The sequence below is a fragment of the Cyprinus carpio genome, chromosome A2 (assembly GCF_018340385.1).
Source record: "Cyprinus carpio isolate SPL01 chromosome A2, ASM1834038v1, whole genome shotgun sequence".
Classification (NCBI taxonomy): Eukaryota; Metazoa; Chordata; class Actinopteri; order Cypriniformes; family Cyprinidae; genus Cyprinus; species Cyprinus carpio.
Window position 1 is genome coordinate 15,179,697 of NC_056573.1, and position 16,535 is coordinate 15,196,231.

General features: G+C 37.6%; 1 protein-coding gene across 1 annotated transcript in view; it reads left to right on the plus strand.

The window, feature by feature from the left end:
• yes1 (YES proto-oncogene 1, Src family tyrosine kinase) overlaps positions 1 to 16,535 on the plus strand; it is a 29,168-nt gene that overhangs the window by 285 nt on the left and 12,348 nt on the right. The window contains exons 2-4 of the mRNA XM_019114915.2: positions 42 to 226; positions 13,059 to 13,349; positions 16,097 to 16,196. Coding sequence (XP_018970460.1) covers positions 13,067 to 13,349; positions 16,097 to 16,196 — 383 coding nt within the window. The 5' untranslated portion in view covers positions 42 to 226; positions 13,059 to 13,066. The remainder of the gene's footprint in view (positions 1 to 41; positions 227 to 13,058; positions 13,350 to 16,096; positions 16,197 to 16,535) is intronic.

A 16,535-nucleotide genomic window follows, 5' to 3' on the forward strand; every position in this document is an offset into this window, starting at 1 on the left:
GACTGGATTAATAATATCTATCACGGATTTTCCCTCTATAGGACACAGCATTTATTTATCACGTCTCGTGAGGCGTTACATGGCAAAGGAATGGGACAGACTGTGATTTTCAAGTTGAACACAACAATACCACTTTGAGTGCTACACTGAAACATTAACTGAGGACGAAGAAGTCGGAAGGCGTATGTAACCTCAAGAAAAAAAAAAAAGAACCGATTCGGCAAAGGTAAGAAAACTGATTCGGTTCCTTTCGTGAAAGTGTAGTCAAATGGCCTAACGTTAGTCTCCTCTCGCCTTTGATTTTGTGTGAAACGAGTGTGATTGATGGTGCTTGAAAACAACAGTAGGCGCTTAGTTCAGTGTTTTCTCCTAACCTGAATACAAATCTCAGCGGCAGACGCTTCCTTGTCCCAGAACTAACAGTGAGTTGTATTTCTCAAAAGAAGTCCCGACTACCGTGCTCTCTTCGACACAGACCGAGAATGAAACGTGGCTCCTCAAAGTTCCCACCTGAACTCTAGATTCCCGAGGAAACACTAAACGTCCCTTTCGCAATTAATCGAACGTTATTATAAACGCCAGTACTTTGAAACTGATCTATACTCGCATGTCTGTTTGTTTATGAGGATTTTGTGGACGAATGTCCACAGTGCAGGCCTGTAGTTTACATAGACGCCACAAGGAACACGGTGCGATTCATACTTTGAACCAACGTGTTAACGACTCGCTTTGTTATAGTGTAATTCTTTATCTTTAAACTTAAGTTTCCGCGACAATTTTAGCTTTTAATGATGTTTGAGAGGGATTCGTGATCAGTTGTGCAATCTTAACAATAGACCTTTCCAGTGCGTTGTAGGTCTTGCACAGTTAACCATCCACTCTAGTTTGTAGGTACTCGCGACATCCGGGCATTTCACACCATTTTCGGTTGTTTACATAGAATAATTAACGAAAAGGATATCATAACAAAGCCGAGTTCGTGCGTGCGCAAGCGCCTGAATAATCCTCCTTCAGTAATCCTTCTGTGAGCACAACCTCTGCCCCACAATCTCTTCCCCACAGGGGAAGTCGTGGCCTAGTGGTTAGAGAGTTTGACTCCTAACCCTAAGCAATACCACGACTGAGGTGCCCTTGAGCAAGGCACCGAACCCCCAAGTGCTCCCCGGGCGCCGCAGCATAAATGGCTGCCCACTGCTCCGTGTGTGTGTGCACTTTGGATGGGTTAATGCAGAGCATAAATTCTGAGTATGGGTCACCATACTTGGCTGTATTTCACTTCACTTCACTGGATGATGCTGACTTAACTCTGAGTGAAGGGAATGATACCATCTTCAGCTCTCTGATCTGTTTCCCTTTGTTCATGTCTTCTGTATACTACATGTTACTACCACTAAGTCATGCAGGTTATGGCCCTTTTATGGGTTTCAAGCTTGTAAATGGAAAGGATCCCCAAATATGCTATGAAGATTTTGTACCTCAGTGACTTGTAATAATTTCAAGATTGCAAAACCAATTTTGATGGCACAGCAAAACTTGAAAAATACACACATCTATATTTTAAAAGACATATATAGCAAACCAGGCTTCAGGACAGATAATAATGTAAACCAGTAATATTGTGAAATAGAATTACAAATTAAAATAAGTTTTTTGTATTGTAATATATTGTTTTATATTGTAATAATTTGAACTGTAATTCTTGTTATGCCAAAGCTGAATTTTCAGCATCTATTGCTCCAGTCTTCAGTGTCAAACGATCTTTCAGAAATCATTCTAATATGCTGAGTTAATGCTCAAGATCAACATGAATATTTATGTATTAGTTTTTGACAGCCCTGATATTACAGTAAAAATTCTGTTGAATTTTTCACCAAAGCAAGAGCCTGAAACCAGAAAATCCCCAGTTTAAGCAATATACCACACATATGATTAGTTTGTTGGATTCGTTCTGAAGTTTTCCACTCTCAGTTCGGGAACTGTCTACACTCTATGTCCCTTTATGATCCTTTATTCTCACACACATCAATGAGGAAGCATAAATCACTGGGAAGACTATGTAAATGTTATAAGATAATGGATTTTAGTCTAAAAACTGTACATAGAATGACAGTGATCAGTGATGTCATTCTGAAGTTATTTCTGCACTATTATTCACTAATATTCAGTGCAGATGTTATTATGACAGGGCTGAAAGTAATACTACGTTGACTACAAACACATTGGTTAAATCTCTGTCTTTGCCAAAGATGTAACTATGTATATTCATGATTCTAACAGGGGTGGAAGGGGGTTGACTGGCAGTTATGGGTCTATACATCCCTCATGTCCATCTTTTTCTGTCCTCCCTCACCCTTCACTCCAGCCTTTGACAGGCACAGCAGGTGGCTTTTGTGGTATGAATGGACTCGGAAGGAAGTTTGTCCCCCTCCTTGCTTGGCTCTGATTGGCAGCAGCAGCAGAATGCCATGGTGATTAGGCCATTCTGCAGTGCTGTGAGTCTGCCAGATCAACTACAGTGTTACACTTAATGTTCAGCAGTGAGCTCAGCCAAGCTCTGTATTTACTAACACAGCGATTTCACTGAAAACCAGAAAGTGCTACCTTAGGATGAGGATTAGAGCTCAGAGATAGTTTGGGATTAAGAATGCCGGCAGGCAGTGACATGAACAGCAAACTAAAGAAAAGTATTGTGGGGCCTTCAAAACGGCAAAGAGAGAACTTTCTTACTGGATGTCCATGGAATTGTTATTTTATAGGTTAGAAGTAGCAGACTTTGTGTAGGCTATTCTTTTATTCTTTTTTTTTTTAAAGTTTAATGGAAAAAAATGCAGGTTTCACTTTTAAATTCATGACCATTCCTGGCTGCATTGTGTTGTTTGTGCATGTGGTGGACATGGAAAACAACAGAACTGTACAAGATCAGACTTGTATCATTGGTTATGTAACTTCAGTGCTAGGGCAGCCTGCTTTGAAGGAGCAGATTTCATTCATGTAGGCGGATTGACTTACCTGCCTGCTTTCTGCCAGAAATCAGAAGTCACCTCCCCATTTCCTTGTTGGCGTGAGATTAATGGTACAGGTGGTGTGTGTCCATTTGTTAGGTTACACAATATTTATAGCTGGGGATAGTTCACACACACAAAATGGCATAATTTCCTTGCCCTCATATCATTCCAAACCTGCAACTGTATAAACTGTAGAAGTTTATTTATTTATTGTCAATGCAATGAAAGTCAGTAGGGTCCAATGTGGTTTGGTGGTGAACAAAAACAGGTGAAACATTCTTCAAAATATCTACTTTTCTATCATGACAACTCTCTGAATATTTTAGCATGGTAATGGATATGGCAATGTTTATGCATTTGGTCTTGGCAAAATAGATCTTCTACACTGCTGAATTGCTGCTGCTGTTGGTTATTGCCATTGTTGTAGATTATTGTTGCTGCTGCTGCACTGCAAGTACAGTAACTTGCTACTGCCAATACATACACAAATACAGTGGTGTATTTAAGACATACTGCTGCTGCACAAGTAGTATATATAATAACCCCTAGCAGATCTATGCAGGTGGAGCTGGGGAAGGTGGAGGGTTTCAGAGGAACTCTGAAAGCATGCTGAGAAATGCTCTAACGAATGCTAACCATCCATTTAAATGTAAAGCAGTAAGCTCACTGGCTGCATATGCAACATGAACCAATCAGCTTGTACCAAGTACTTTAACACTGTGAATATCATCAGTTTGCGTTAATGACCCATCAGCCTGCACCCTCTAGAGTTTCATTACAGAACTTGGCATTTGTGTTCCGTAGAAGAAAAAGTTATACAGGTTTGGAACGACATGATATGGGTGCTTATCAATACTCAAATTGATTCTTCATCATTTCCTCGCTCCTCCATTCTCCAGCTTGTAACCCGGATATCGATATCAAAGTTAGCTATCTTGAAGGACATCTCAGTTCTCTAATTGCATCGTGAGGAGGCTTTTGGAAGAGCTATGAGTGAAGATACACAGGTGTATTCTATGCGGAAAAACCTGACGCATGTGTAAATTCTCCTTGTTACATTCTCCCCTTTCACATCTGTCACAATTTGAATTTATGTTTTACCTTTGCAATTTGCATAAACCACGCATTTAGCATATTGCAACAAGTATGCTAATCTTGATCTATTAATATATTATTAATTTCTTAAATAACCAACCTTCAACAACTTAAGGGTAGATCCCTTGAGTGCAGCTGATGACGCTTTGAACTGATGCTTTAGTGATCAAAAATATTCCAATATACAAATAAGTTTCGATTCCTCCATCCTCGTTTTCTTCCTTGCATCCTTCTCTCACATCCTACGAGGGGTGGAGCTAAGATGCAAGGAAAGGAAACAAGGATGCACAAATAAGGAAGGAGAAGCACTCGATGAAAGTTTTCATTTTTGGGTGAACTTACCCAGTACCTTGTATCATTTAGATTGGAGAAAGTATCACCTTCAGTAGTACTCATGCTTTAGGTAATGCACTATCAAATTCCAGTCATTGTTAATGCACGTACCACTGTGGACACTGAAGTAAGCATACATTCAAACAACACGCATGGATCTCTGCAGAGTTGTTGATTTTCTGCCCTTAATCCATTTAATCTGACTAGCGCTGGCACGAGGCCCCGTGTTTCATGTCATGTGGCATTCTGATGCTCTGACTGTTTAATCAGGGTTTGTGTGCAAATGTGTCTGACCATCACTAACCATGTCACCATACAGCCGCCATGAACAAGGACCCGTGGCTGTGTCAGCTCACTCTCTCCAGTCATGTATTGGAGCAGCAGGGCTGGTGATTCTAACGGAGTGCTTTTCGAGGCTCTCATCAGCACTCAGGGGATAATGAGATGTCTCATAATTAGAGAGTTCATATCACCGACTGGTTGATTAGAATGTGGGTCGAATGATTGGGGTGTAATATGGTTTATAGAGGACGTGTCATTACAGAATGTCACTAATAAAGAGGGAAATGCATAAATGACTTTAGTCCCATAGGTCCAAGCTGCTTTTGTATGCAAACAAGTTTCAGGTCAGTCACATTTATTTATTCTACAGGACTGTTGAATGCTTGAATCTGATTGGCTGATAAACATTCTAAGGTGTGCAGTTATTTTCAAGGAAACGCACGGCTAAAGTAGTTACAGGAAGGTCTTGACTGCATTACATATCCATATCACTTCGCCAAATCATTTCAGTTATATCCTTACAGCCTACAACAACAAAAGAACCAAACCCCACAGTGACACTGACCAAGCAAAAATAAATATAGTAAACAATAAGATAAAAATGACAAATTACAGTGTTTTGGAATTGACGATGGAGGCATTGGATGAGATGTGTAAGAACTTCCTACACGCAAAAACCTGATGAATGTCTTGACATGCAATCTGATCATTGTCTTTAGGTGTGGTTAACCATAGTATAAGCAGAATAATTGACTCATTTGATTAAATTATTAGAAAATAATGCACACCCAAGGTGTAACGGCCACTCCGCTTCATGTCATGGCCGCATCACCACCTCGGGTGTGCATTCTTTTTAAATATTTCAATGACCCGTCGTTAGTTATTCCTTATTTATTTTTGTTAGAAGTATCTTATGCTTACTAAGATTGCATTATTAAAATTAAATTTAAGTAAGTCTTTTCTGTTAAAATTTATTTTTAAACGTATTTTTTTCCTGTGAAGGCAAAGCTGATTTTCAGCATTACTCCAGTTTTCATTGTCCTTTGGTTTTTGTGCAAACTGTGATACAATTTTTAAGAATGTTGAACACTGAAAACAAAAGCATTTATTTCAAATAGAAATCTTTTGTAACATTATATGTGTATTTACTGGCACTTTTAATTAATTTAATGCATCCTTGCTTATTAAAGTATTAATAACTATAATAAAAAAAAAAATCCTACTGGCCTCAAAATTCTAAACGGTATGTATGCCCTTACCACTGACAGGCCCAGCTGGATCAGATGGTGGATGAATGAAAGCTCCAGGAACTTTGTGTAATCCAACCTAACTGAATTAGATTCAGTTTGATTTCGATTCCTGTTAGCCTGGTAGAGTTCATTATGTTCTATTGTAGTTTATCGATCAGACCGCCTAGTCACATGTTTCAGCAGCTGTTTACATTGCTGTAATCACGGGGGTCATTTGATATTCCTTTAATACATCTTGGCCACTTGTTCGGTTGTTCAGCTGTTCAGTTCTTAGAGCTCAAGTGGCCAACCTGCTAACCATTTTGGGTTGATTTACACTGCCTAACAAATGTGTGACCTATAACAACTGGGCATGGTCAGTAAGATTTATGACCCTTTGCCTGACCTCTTTGACTTAGCTAAAAAGACTTTGTAATGGATAACTATAAAGGATAAACCCTGAAGCTCTACTTCTTTTCAGTGACATAGACAGCAAAGCTTTTTAAGAAGTGATGTCATTGTGGTTCAAGAAATTTAACGCATGAGAGGTGAAGAGAGCCTTACCTGGATTGTTAGAATGTAATGTGAATAAACAAAACACTACTTTAGTTTTTCTTTTGTCCTCTTGCACTATTTATCTGTCTCACAAACATCTATATTCACTGAACATTTCACAAAACTTTTGCAATTAGACTGTGAAACTTAAGTTGTTTTACAGGGGTTTCCCCAATTTTTTAAATCTAGTTTTCTTCTTTTTTTTCAGAATGACTGGTAGCAGAGTGAATTATTTTTATTTTATTATTTTTTTTTTTTTTGAAGACACATTTCACACACCCAAGTGTCCCTCGATAAACCCAGGATTTCACTGTTAGCACTTTGTGTTGTGCACAACTTGAAGGATCAGCTTTGGATTTGAGAGTGTGGATTTGAGAATTGGAGAGCAGCTAAGTAGACATGCTCCACCATGTGCCTTTTTCATGTTTTTGATATCTTACAGGACACAGGAAATCTTTTTCGCCTTGTGCAGCCATCATTCTTTTATGAAATATTTTGAGATGTCCGCATGCATCAATGACCTTGCATGTTTGGTGTGGTCTGGGTCTGGGTCAGTGCCATCGGGGGCCAGGCTGTCCTCTAGAAGATTAGACTGTGCAACTAGGATTAAATATCTTCAGGACTCAGATCAGGGGATTTGAAATGAGGAACCCCACGCATCCTCACACTGGGGCCAGTCTTCTGCATTGCAGTTAGACTAAACAGAGCACTAAATGACCCTTAAAGCACATAATGAGCCTAAACTTCTTTCCTGCTCTAGTGTTGGGGACAAAGAACATAGAGGAAATTACTAAAGGTCAATAAGAAGATAAGGCCCTGATTACGCCTGATATTAAGATGCATTTTGGTCAATCGCATCACATGTAGAACAGGGAGACACATTCTCATTTACACCTTGTGTTTTAATCCGTCTCTTTTGTCTGCTTTCAGCCGCCTGTTTTTTGATCTTCTTATCTGATATTGCAAAAAAAGCTTGTACAGTTTACATGAGAACGCAAAAGGAGACACCGGAAAATTGTCCACTTGTGACCAGATCGACTTGTGACTAAGATGTTCCTTGACCCTCCTAGCTTTCTCTTAAATACTTGTTTTCCCAACCCTGATTGCTGAGCAAGTTTTAGTGACTTAATTTGTTTGGTTAATGGTTTTGAATATGACCCATCTTGCACCGCTTTCAGACAAGCTGTGTGTGTGTGTGAGTGTGTGAGTGGGTGAGTGAGTAAAAATGTACATGGATGTACAGTGCAGAGTTCATCCGAGCATAGAGAATAGGGTCCATTCGTCCATGTCACTGATGTGTACACACTGTTAATGCTCTTTAAACCATCTAAAGGCACAGACCTCCCATTGTTTGCCAAAAATCCTCACTTTGCAAACGACTTTCTGTTTCGGTCTCTTTCACCCATTTGCTGAAATATACTCTCTTGTCAATCTCTCTGTCACTCATGCTGAATTTCAAATAAAGAGCTTTCTTAACAGCAGACCCACCCCACCCAAATTAAGTACTTGTGGTGATGATCTGTGCTCTTTACAATATGATAATCTCTAGAAGTACACAACGGGGGAGGTGAGCCATTTACTAGATTTGGTATCGTGAATAAATCACGGCTGAAGGGCGTTGTTAAGCATGACGCGAAGCAGAGTAATTTAATAGATTTAATAGATACAGCAGAAACTGTCACTGTATCTATTAAATGGCCATAAAGAGCACTGTTTAGAGTATATTGAGATAGGACAACTATTAACTGGATACTCTTTGTACTCATGGTTAGACTTTACAACACAATGAATAACCAACACAACTTACTCTCTTTAACATGGAAATTCCACTTAGAGCCCTATGATTTCCACAATATAAAATAATGCACTCTAAACCTATAAAAAGGTTCAGTTATGAAAAGGAAAATTACAGTGACATGAAACCACCAGAATATTCAGTTGCATGATACAGATTTTTGGTCAAACTGCCAGCACTAATGTTTTAAAAAAATAAAAAAACAATAATACCAGTGTTTGTGCACTATTGGTAATCCAAATGGCTGTCAATGGAAAATCTGATGTAATTGTTGATGGGACAAAAATTGGAAACATGTCAAAATATCAGATCTGTGTATTAGGCTTTCTAGTGTAAATGCAGAGTTTTATATATATATATATATATATATATATATATATATATAGTTTTGAACACTTGGTGTCCAGGGCTCCAGACTAACTATTTTTACTAGGAGCACTGTAGCCCCTGATCTTTATTCATCTTTATCCGATCTTTATTCATTCTGCTGTGAATTCAACGATTCTCGCTGGATCTCACAGCGCTGTGCAGTAACAGTGTTGCGAACTCAACTTTGGCACCCAAGTAAAGCTGTTCTGAGCTCAGGCAAGTTTGTTTGCGTTGCAGTCTGCACTGCACAGCTCAAAAGAGTAGTGCGATTTAGTTTCGCTTTCGATGTTGCATGTTTCTGATATGCAGCAGAAATGGCAGCACTTACGAGTTGAACAACGTGGTGGTCGTCCCAGTGTGACCACTCACAAAAATTACTTGCACCGGCAGACTGGTCGCAGTCTGGAGCCCTGGGGCATTTTTTTATTTTTTTTAAATATAGGTGTGGTATCAAAATTGGGAATTTAAATTTTGCTGGTATTGGCTACTGAAGTTTTGATCTCATGACAACCCCACTCTCAGCCACTCCATCAGTTCTGTGTGCTTCTCACACACTGAGCACTGAGCAGCTCTCTTACAAAGCTTCGATTGTGTTCAGAGACCACATGCTTGGTTCTCCATTATTAGTCTGAATCCAACAACATTATTTTACACTGTGTCCACATTGAGAGCAAATGGCACAGAGTGATGCTACAAAACTAAATCACTCCCGTCACGCTTCACAAATCGGTGTCCACTGTAGGCATGTGACGTCACTTTTGCAATTATAATGGGAGTAGTGTAGTTTCACTGGCATCATGTCGCTTGCTCTCAGTGTAGATCAGATTTGTAAACGATTCTTAGGCTTGAAGATTCTAGCAGAGGTCAAGGTTGAATTGACTGAAGCTCATCTGTCAGGAGTCCGTATAAATGTTGTCCTCATTGAAAGGATGCCGCAGTCCCCTCGGGCCCAGTCTTTGAAATTACATTATGGGTATTAGAAGCAGATGATGTAGTGCTGAGCTTTATATGACTCCATTAGAGGTCAGATCTTTCTCAAGTTACTTCCTGCCCACCGCTTCTCAGAGCTGGGATTGATTAAAGCCCATGCTAGCGTGTTTACAATCACCTGTGGTTGGCTTATCCTGTCTTGAAGAGGTGACACCTTTCTAGCTTTTTCCTCACAGGGTCAAGGGGTCAGGTACAGCTTCTGTGTCAGGATATGGTCGGCCCATTTCAAGTTAAGCACACACAGGCTCAACCACTCTTCAGTACTTTTTGCTTGAATTTTTCCATTTTCAAACCATGAAATACTCCCTTCTATAAAGTTAAATAGAGGCCAACCACATTTTCTGTAGCCCTGGTTACGTTTACGTAAGTATTTTTCCCATAGGGATTTTTAATTACGAGTTACAGGCCATGAACCAAACCAGGCAGTTTAGAGGCAGGGTCAGAAATGAACGGGGGCTTGTGACAAAAATGGCACCAAAATGAACAAAAATCCCCCACAAATTCAAGATAAAGGGGCAAAAATTTACAGCCCTACCCTGTAATGAGTTAGTTTTTTAAATGTATAATTTATATACATTTTTAAATAGTTTATTTATTGGTTACTGGTTAAAATATTCTGGTTTATTTAAGTATTTGACATTAAAAACAGCATGGATACAATTTATTATGCTAATTATAAATGCTAATTATAAAAAATGACCATACAAATGTTTAAAAAAAATAATAATAAATGCACCTGGAAGTAAATTCCAGGGAGCAAATATTGCCCCTTAATGGAAAAGTTTATTTCTGACACGGCTACAAGGTGAATTACTAATTTTAACTGGAAAACTGTAAAATTGTAACTAAAAGATTATTGGATTACATTTTGCAAAAAAAAAAAATACTGTTTCAGTCTTTCTTCTTAAAAATGTCATGTTACATTCAGTGTGTTATTTACTTGTTTTTGTAATTTCTAGGTGAACAATATTTTTACACCAATTTGTTTGAGTGCATACGAATACTAATCAGTACTTTTTGTGAGTTGCTTGTTTTATTCTCTGATTGGTAGTTTTTCACCAGGAGCATGTTAAATTGATACAGTGATGCATGATGCCTTCAACAAAAGCATATACCTTTGATAAACAACTTGGTTGCTCCCAGTAGTTCTTTCTTTGAAGTCTTCGTTCAAAATGTAAAAATCCTTTATGGAGGAAATGGGTGTTGTTTTTGATTTTTAATTGAATGTTGAACTATATATCTTGTTGTCTGTCATCGTCTGTTTCTCCCAGCTATCTGTGAGTGGCCCTGCTGTGTCTTGTAACCTTCCTCTCAGGGCCACCTGTTCCTTCAGGGACTCGCATTCCTCATTACCCTGCACATGTGTGCCTGCGTCGTGCCGAGTGCAGCCCAGAGAAAGAGGCCTGGCAGAAACACAAGCAGCGAATGAGGCTTCTGGAGATTATACTGTCATCTCTCTAAAGCGCTGCCTCCGAGGGTATTGCCCTCCTATCACATTGACCAAACGGAGCAGTCAACACGTCCTGACACTTTTGTGTGGGTTGTTAGGGACGTGGATCGGTGTCCCAGCGTTGCTCAAAAGATACCCATGTGATTAACTCGGACATGTGCATTGCTGTGGAATGACGGCAAATCTGTTGAAAGCAGTTTTGATTTGGCTACTAACAAGAAGCAGATGCTAGTGCTGAGGTCTGATTTGAGGTTTCCTTCATTGTAAAAACACGTTCCTTGTTTGACAAGAGACATATTTTTATTCTGAATTGTGTAATGTTATTGAACTGTGAAAAACAAGGGAACAACTGTGAGATTTTGAAGCTTCTGCCTCAAAATTATCCAAGCTTTTTTATTACTATTGCTCACACTTGGGGTTATGGGTTAAAGGGTTAGTATGACTTTCCTCTGCTGTATGCAAAAGAAGAAATTTTGAAGAATATAAAATAAAGAGAGATTGATCACAGCAGAAACATTTCATAGTTGGCCATTTTACTGTTTATTTGAAATGTACACCGCTGTTCAACATTTCAGGGCAGTACGTTATTTTTTTATTTTTTTATTTTTTTGTTTGTTTGTTTGTTTGTTTTTAAAGAAATTAATACTTTTATTAATCAGTGGCATGTTAAAATGCCAGAAAAGATGCCTGTTTTCAAATTAGGGTTACAACTAATGATTATTTGAATAATTGATTATGATTAATCTATCAATTATCTCCTCAATTAACCTGATTAAAAAACCCTAATTAAATCTTATAATTAAAATGTCAACTTTTTTTATTATAAAAACAATTAATTTTAATTCATTATTAAAAATGTTATTCCACATTATACCACAATTTGCAGTTTGAAGGCTATGTAAACAAATATACTGAATGTATATATGTAGACTATACATTATGTGCAAAAAAGGGTTAAATATAAACATTCTATAACAACAACAAAAAAAAAAACACTTGCTTACAAATTCACTAAATTAAAACAAAAACAGACTAAATGTTAACTGGTACAAGGAAGATACACTCGTCTGAACATTTTAATACAAATTACATTAGTAATAGTAAACAAACATAGTATTTACTTTAGTAATCACAATAGTAATTACATTTTTTTACATCCATAACTGCCTTTAAGTCTCTTTACTGATCTCATAAAAATACAATTACTTGTGTTGCATGTAGAATTTTAAACCTATGTTTAATGTGTAACATGAAATATTATATCAAAATGTTTTAAGTCAGTGCTCATTCAGTGAAGACTGTGAAGTTACGGAGACCCGCTAGCTTTCATGATTGGCCTGCAAGCAAAATAGAAATAATGTGTGGCTTTCAGTCATTTACAGATAAAGATACAAATGTATAAAGCAACTTACGTGCCAAGAAAACTCCTCTGCTATATGGATTTTTTCCGTAGAAATGCATTATTCACTGCTCTAAGGTGACATGATGTTTTCAGCAAATGTTCGTCAAATGTTTTCTGTGTACAGCATTCAGATACGTGCTAATCAAATTCTTTGTCGATTATTTATTGTTATCAATTAGTTGTTACAGCTCTATTTCAAATACATTATGTTCCTTTGAACTTTCTATTTATTATAGAACCCTTAAAAGTATCACAGTTTAACAAAAAAATAAGCAGTAACTCTTTTCAACATTGATAATAATATGAAATGTTTCTTGATCTTGTTAATAATGTGGAAATGCGTCATCACATCAGAGTCTATAAAAAGGGTCCATTGTGTGTAATAACCAAGTCAAAGAGACTCTCTCAGGGAATCGCAACAGTCTGGTGTGATTTGTTGTACATTATTTTGATTGTAGCCATAAAGTGTTGCAATTGCTGTGATAGGTCAAGATTGCATTGCTTTTGCATAAATGCCTTGAGAGCTGGTAAATATTAACTCATCTCTCCACAGGCTTGACTATGGGCTGTGTCAAGAGTAAAGAGGACAAGGGTCCTACACAGAAGTACCGACCAGATCCCACCAATCCCACCCCTGGGTCACACATGGGTCTCTACGGACCAGACCCCACTCAGATGGGCCAGTCACCTGCACTGAAGGGCCCCACCAACAGCTACAACAGCCGCACAACTGGGCTCACCCCGTTTGGTGGCTCCTCCTCTGTCATCACACCCTTCGGTGGAGCCGCCTCCTCTTCCTTCTCCACTGTTGCTGTGAGCAGCCCCTTCCCTGGTGCCGTCACAGGTGAGTGGAGAATAGATAAGAGCTAAGAAACAAGAATTCCTAAGAAACCATATCAGATGCCTGATACCAGATCTGATCTCATGGATCTTGACATTTCTCCATTCCAGGTTTTGAGATTCCTAGAGCTTTATACAAAATAAGTGAACGATAAATATATATATATATATATTTGTTTTTTAGTATATTTCCTGCTCTGTTACCTGGATGATCCATGGCTGTTTTTTTTGTTTGTTTGTTTGTTTTTTTGTTTTTTATGTTAGTTGTTCACGAGTCTCTTGTTTGTCCTGAACATTTAAACTGCCTGCTGTTCTTCAGAAAAATCCTTCACATCCCACACGCAAGCATATTTTGCATATTTGAATCCTTTCCAACACTGAATGTTTGATTTTGAGATACATCTTTTCACACTGAGGACAACTGAGGGACTCGTACACAACTATTACAGAAGGTTCAAACACTCACTGATCCTCCAGAAGGAAAATCAATGCATTAAGAGCCTAGAGGTGAAAACTTTTTTAGTTTGAAGATCAGGGTAAATTTAACTTATTTTGTGTTCTGGGAAACATGTAAGGATCTTCTGTAGCTTCTGATGGGCAGTGCTAAATGAAAAAAAAAAAAATATATATATATATATATATATATATATATATATATATATATATATATATATATATATATATATATATATATATATATATATATATATATATATATTTGGGCAAAATAAGAAAAAATAGTTTTTCCTTCAGTGACCGTTTGAACCTTTGCGTATGAGTATTTTGTATGATCCCCTTGATTTTGGTAAAATAATTAACATTTTGCAGATACTGCAAAGTGTATGTAAAATTTTAATTAAGTGTGTGTGTGTATATATATATAGAGAGAGAGAGAGTTGTTGGCCGATTTTAATTTCAATATATATCCCTCACAGCCTTATTTTTATTTATGTCAAATTAAATATGGCATCTATAGCTTCATAGCAGATTCAATAGCTCAGGGTCATCATGAGGATAAAGGTTGTGTTTGGTGTTTTATTTGCGTATGTGAGCACTTTTATGGAAAGATAGAGTTCATGGAAGCCAGATGTTATGTAAATGAGAACACTAAAACAATATATCCAGTGTGTTTCTTTAAATCAGAATTACAAACTGCAGTTGTAGTAGGCCTAAATAAATGCGAGGGGAACTAATGTGATTTATTCCTCTTTGTTCAGTGGTAATATCTCTGTTCTGCTTCAGGCAGTGCTGTGAAGAGATCTCTTGATACCAAGTCTGTCTCTCCCTAACTCCAAGAGGCTGGGTATAAATGTGATATGTGTCTACACTAGAAAAGCCAAATAATTAGATCTTTGTGTTTTCTCTGTGAACGCAGAGTTTTTATTTAGCTGGGTTATAAATAGTTTAATTATCACATCATGTCTTGTCACAGGGCAAATGCTGTTCACGAATCTGCTTTTTCAGGCAACATTTGATCTGATAGCCTTTGCTTAAATGCTAAATCCAGTGTGGCCTGATGGAAATTGTTTCTATAGGGAAAATCTATTTTCTATCGTATCTATTTCTATCGTATCCTGCTATGTTGATATTGATCAACAAGATTGAGAAAAAATTAGAAAACTGCTGGTTGCTGTTATTTTTTTGTTCTTTATTGCGGCCTGTCGACTTTATTACTTGGCAAAAATAATTAATGTTTACTTAAATGAGATACTTGAAGACTACATTCCATTTGTTTGAACTTAACTTAGCATTTTTTATGTTATTATTTATCTTTGATGTGTGTGTTTGTGTTTTTTTTTGTGTGTGTGTGTGTGTGTGTGTGTGTGTGTGTGTGTGTGTGTGTGTGTACACACACACTTGCTTTTGTACATTTTACTCTCTAGGTTTATATATTTTTCAACAGACATTCCAGATTTTACCACATTATTATTATTATCATTTATTTCCAGATTTTACCACATATATATATATGTATATATATATATATATAATATATATATATATATATATATATATATATATATTTATTTTTATTCTTGCTGTTCTTGTGTCGTACATGTATGTACCAAGAGCTCCTAAAAAAAAAAACACACATTCCTTGTGTGTTTACAAACACTTGGCGAATAAAGCTAATTCTGATTCTGATTAATACAATAGTGTTAATGTTTTTTATATATATTTATATTTGCAGTTACTGTCTTTTGTAGTTGCTATAGAGAAGTTTCTGCTGTAGAGAATTTTCACTGGTAGCGGTATCGACTACAGTTTTGCTATTGCAACAACCCTAATTACTAACAGGTTCAAACCTGATCCCATTTATTAGCTACACAGAAGAAACACCAGCACCCATGCACACGTCATACCCGTTAGTCTTCTTGACTTGGCAGATCTGTGTGTGCCTGTCTGTGTGTGGCATAGAGGATGAAATCAGTGGGTCGGCCCTCTGTTCTTCACTAATGGATAATCTGGTCTCGGGGGCCTGCTTGGGTTTAATCCAACCTGCTCCTTTTGTTCTCCCTCTCACTCAAAACCATCTCAGCTCTGCCATCCATAAACCATGCTGGTGAAAATCCTATTGTTGATAAGCAAGCTGGCTAATGATAACTGACTACAGAGACGACCGAGCCGGGAACAAAAATCAATGGACATGTTACATAGCATGGCTATTAGTTATGAGCATATCATTATAGTATTGCTTGTCTGAGCCAGTGATTTGCATCTTTACACTACTCGAATTGATTTTTCTTGCAGGCGGTGTAACTTTCTTTGTGGCCTTATATGATTATGAAGCCAGGACATCAGATGACCTCTCCTTCAAGAAAGGCGATAGATTTCAGATCATCAACAACACGTGAGTTCCTCAGCTCTGCTCGTACGCCCATATCCACCCTGGGGCGACATGTTTTAAGTATATGTGTAAGATAATCCAGCTACAAGAATTACATTTGGTGGGATATATTTATTTATTTCCTTTTTTTAATCCATCATTGTATTCCAAGTTCTTCGAGGACGAAATCTGTCTGGGTTAATGCGTTTTTATAATGGGCCATCTGTTCATCCACCAGACAGGTTTAGCTTTCAGTAAATGCTCACAGCTCAAATTTTTCTCAATTTAATGACCCTGACGTTTTAATCATACACCTCAAATTCCTTCACTTCCCTGCATTTTTAATGTGTTGATAACACGGCC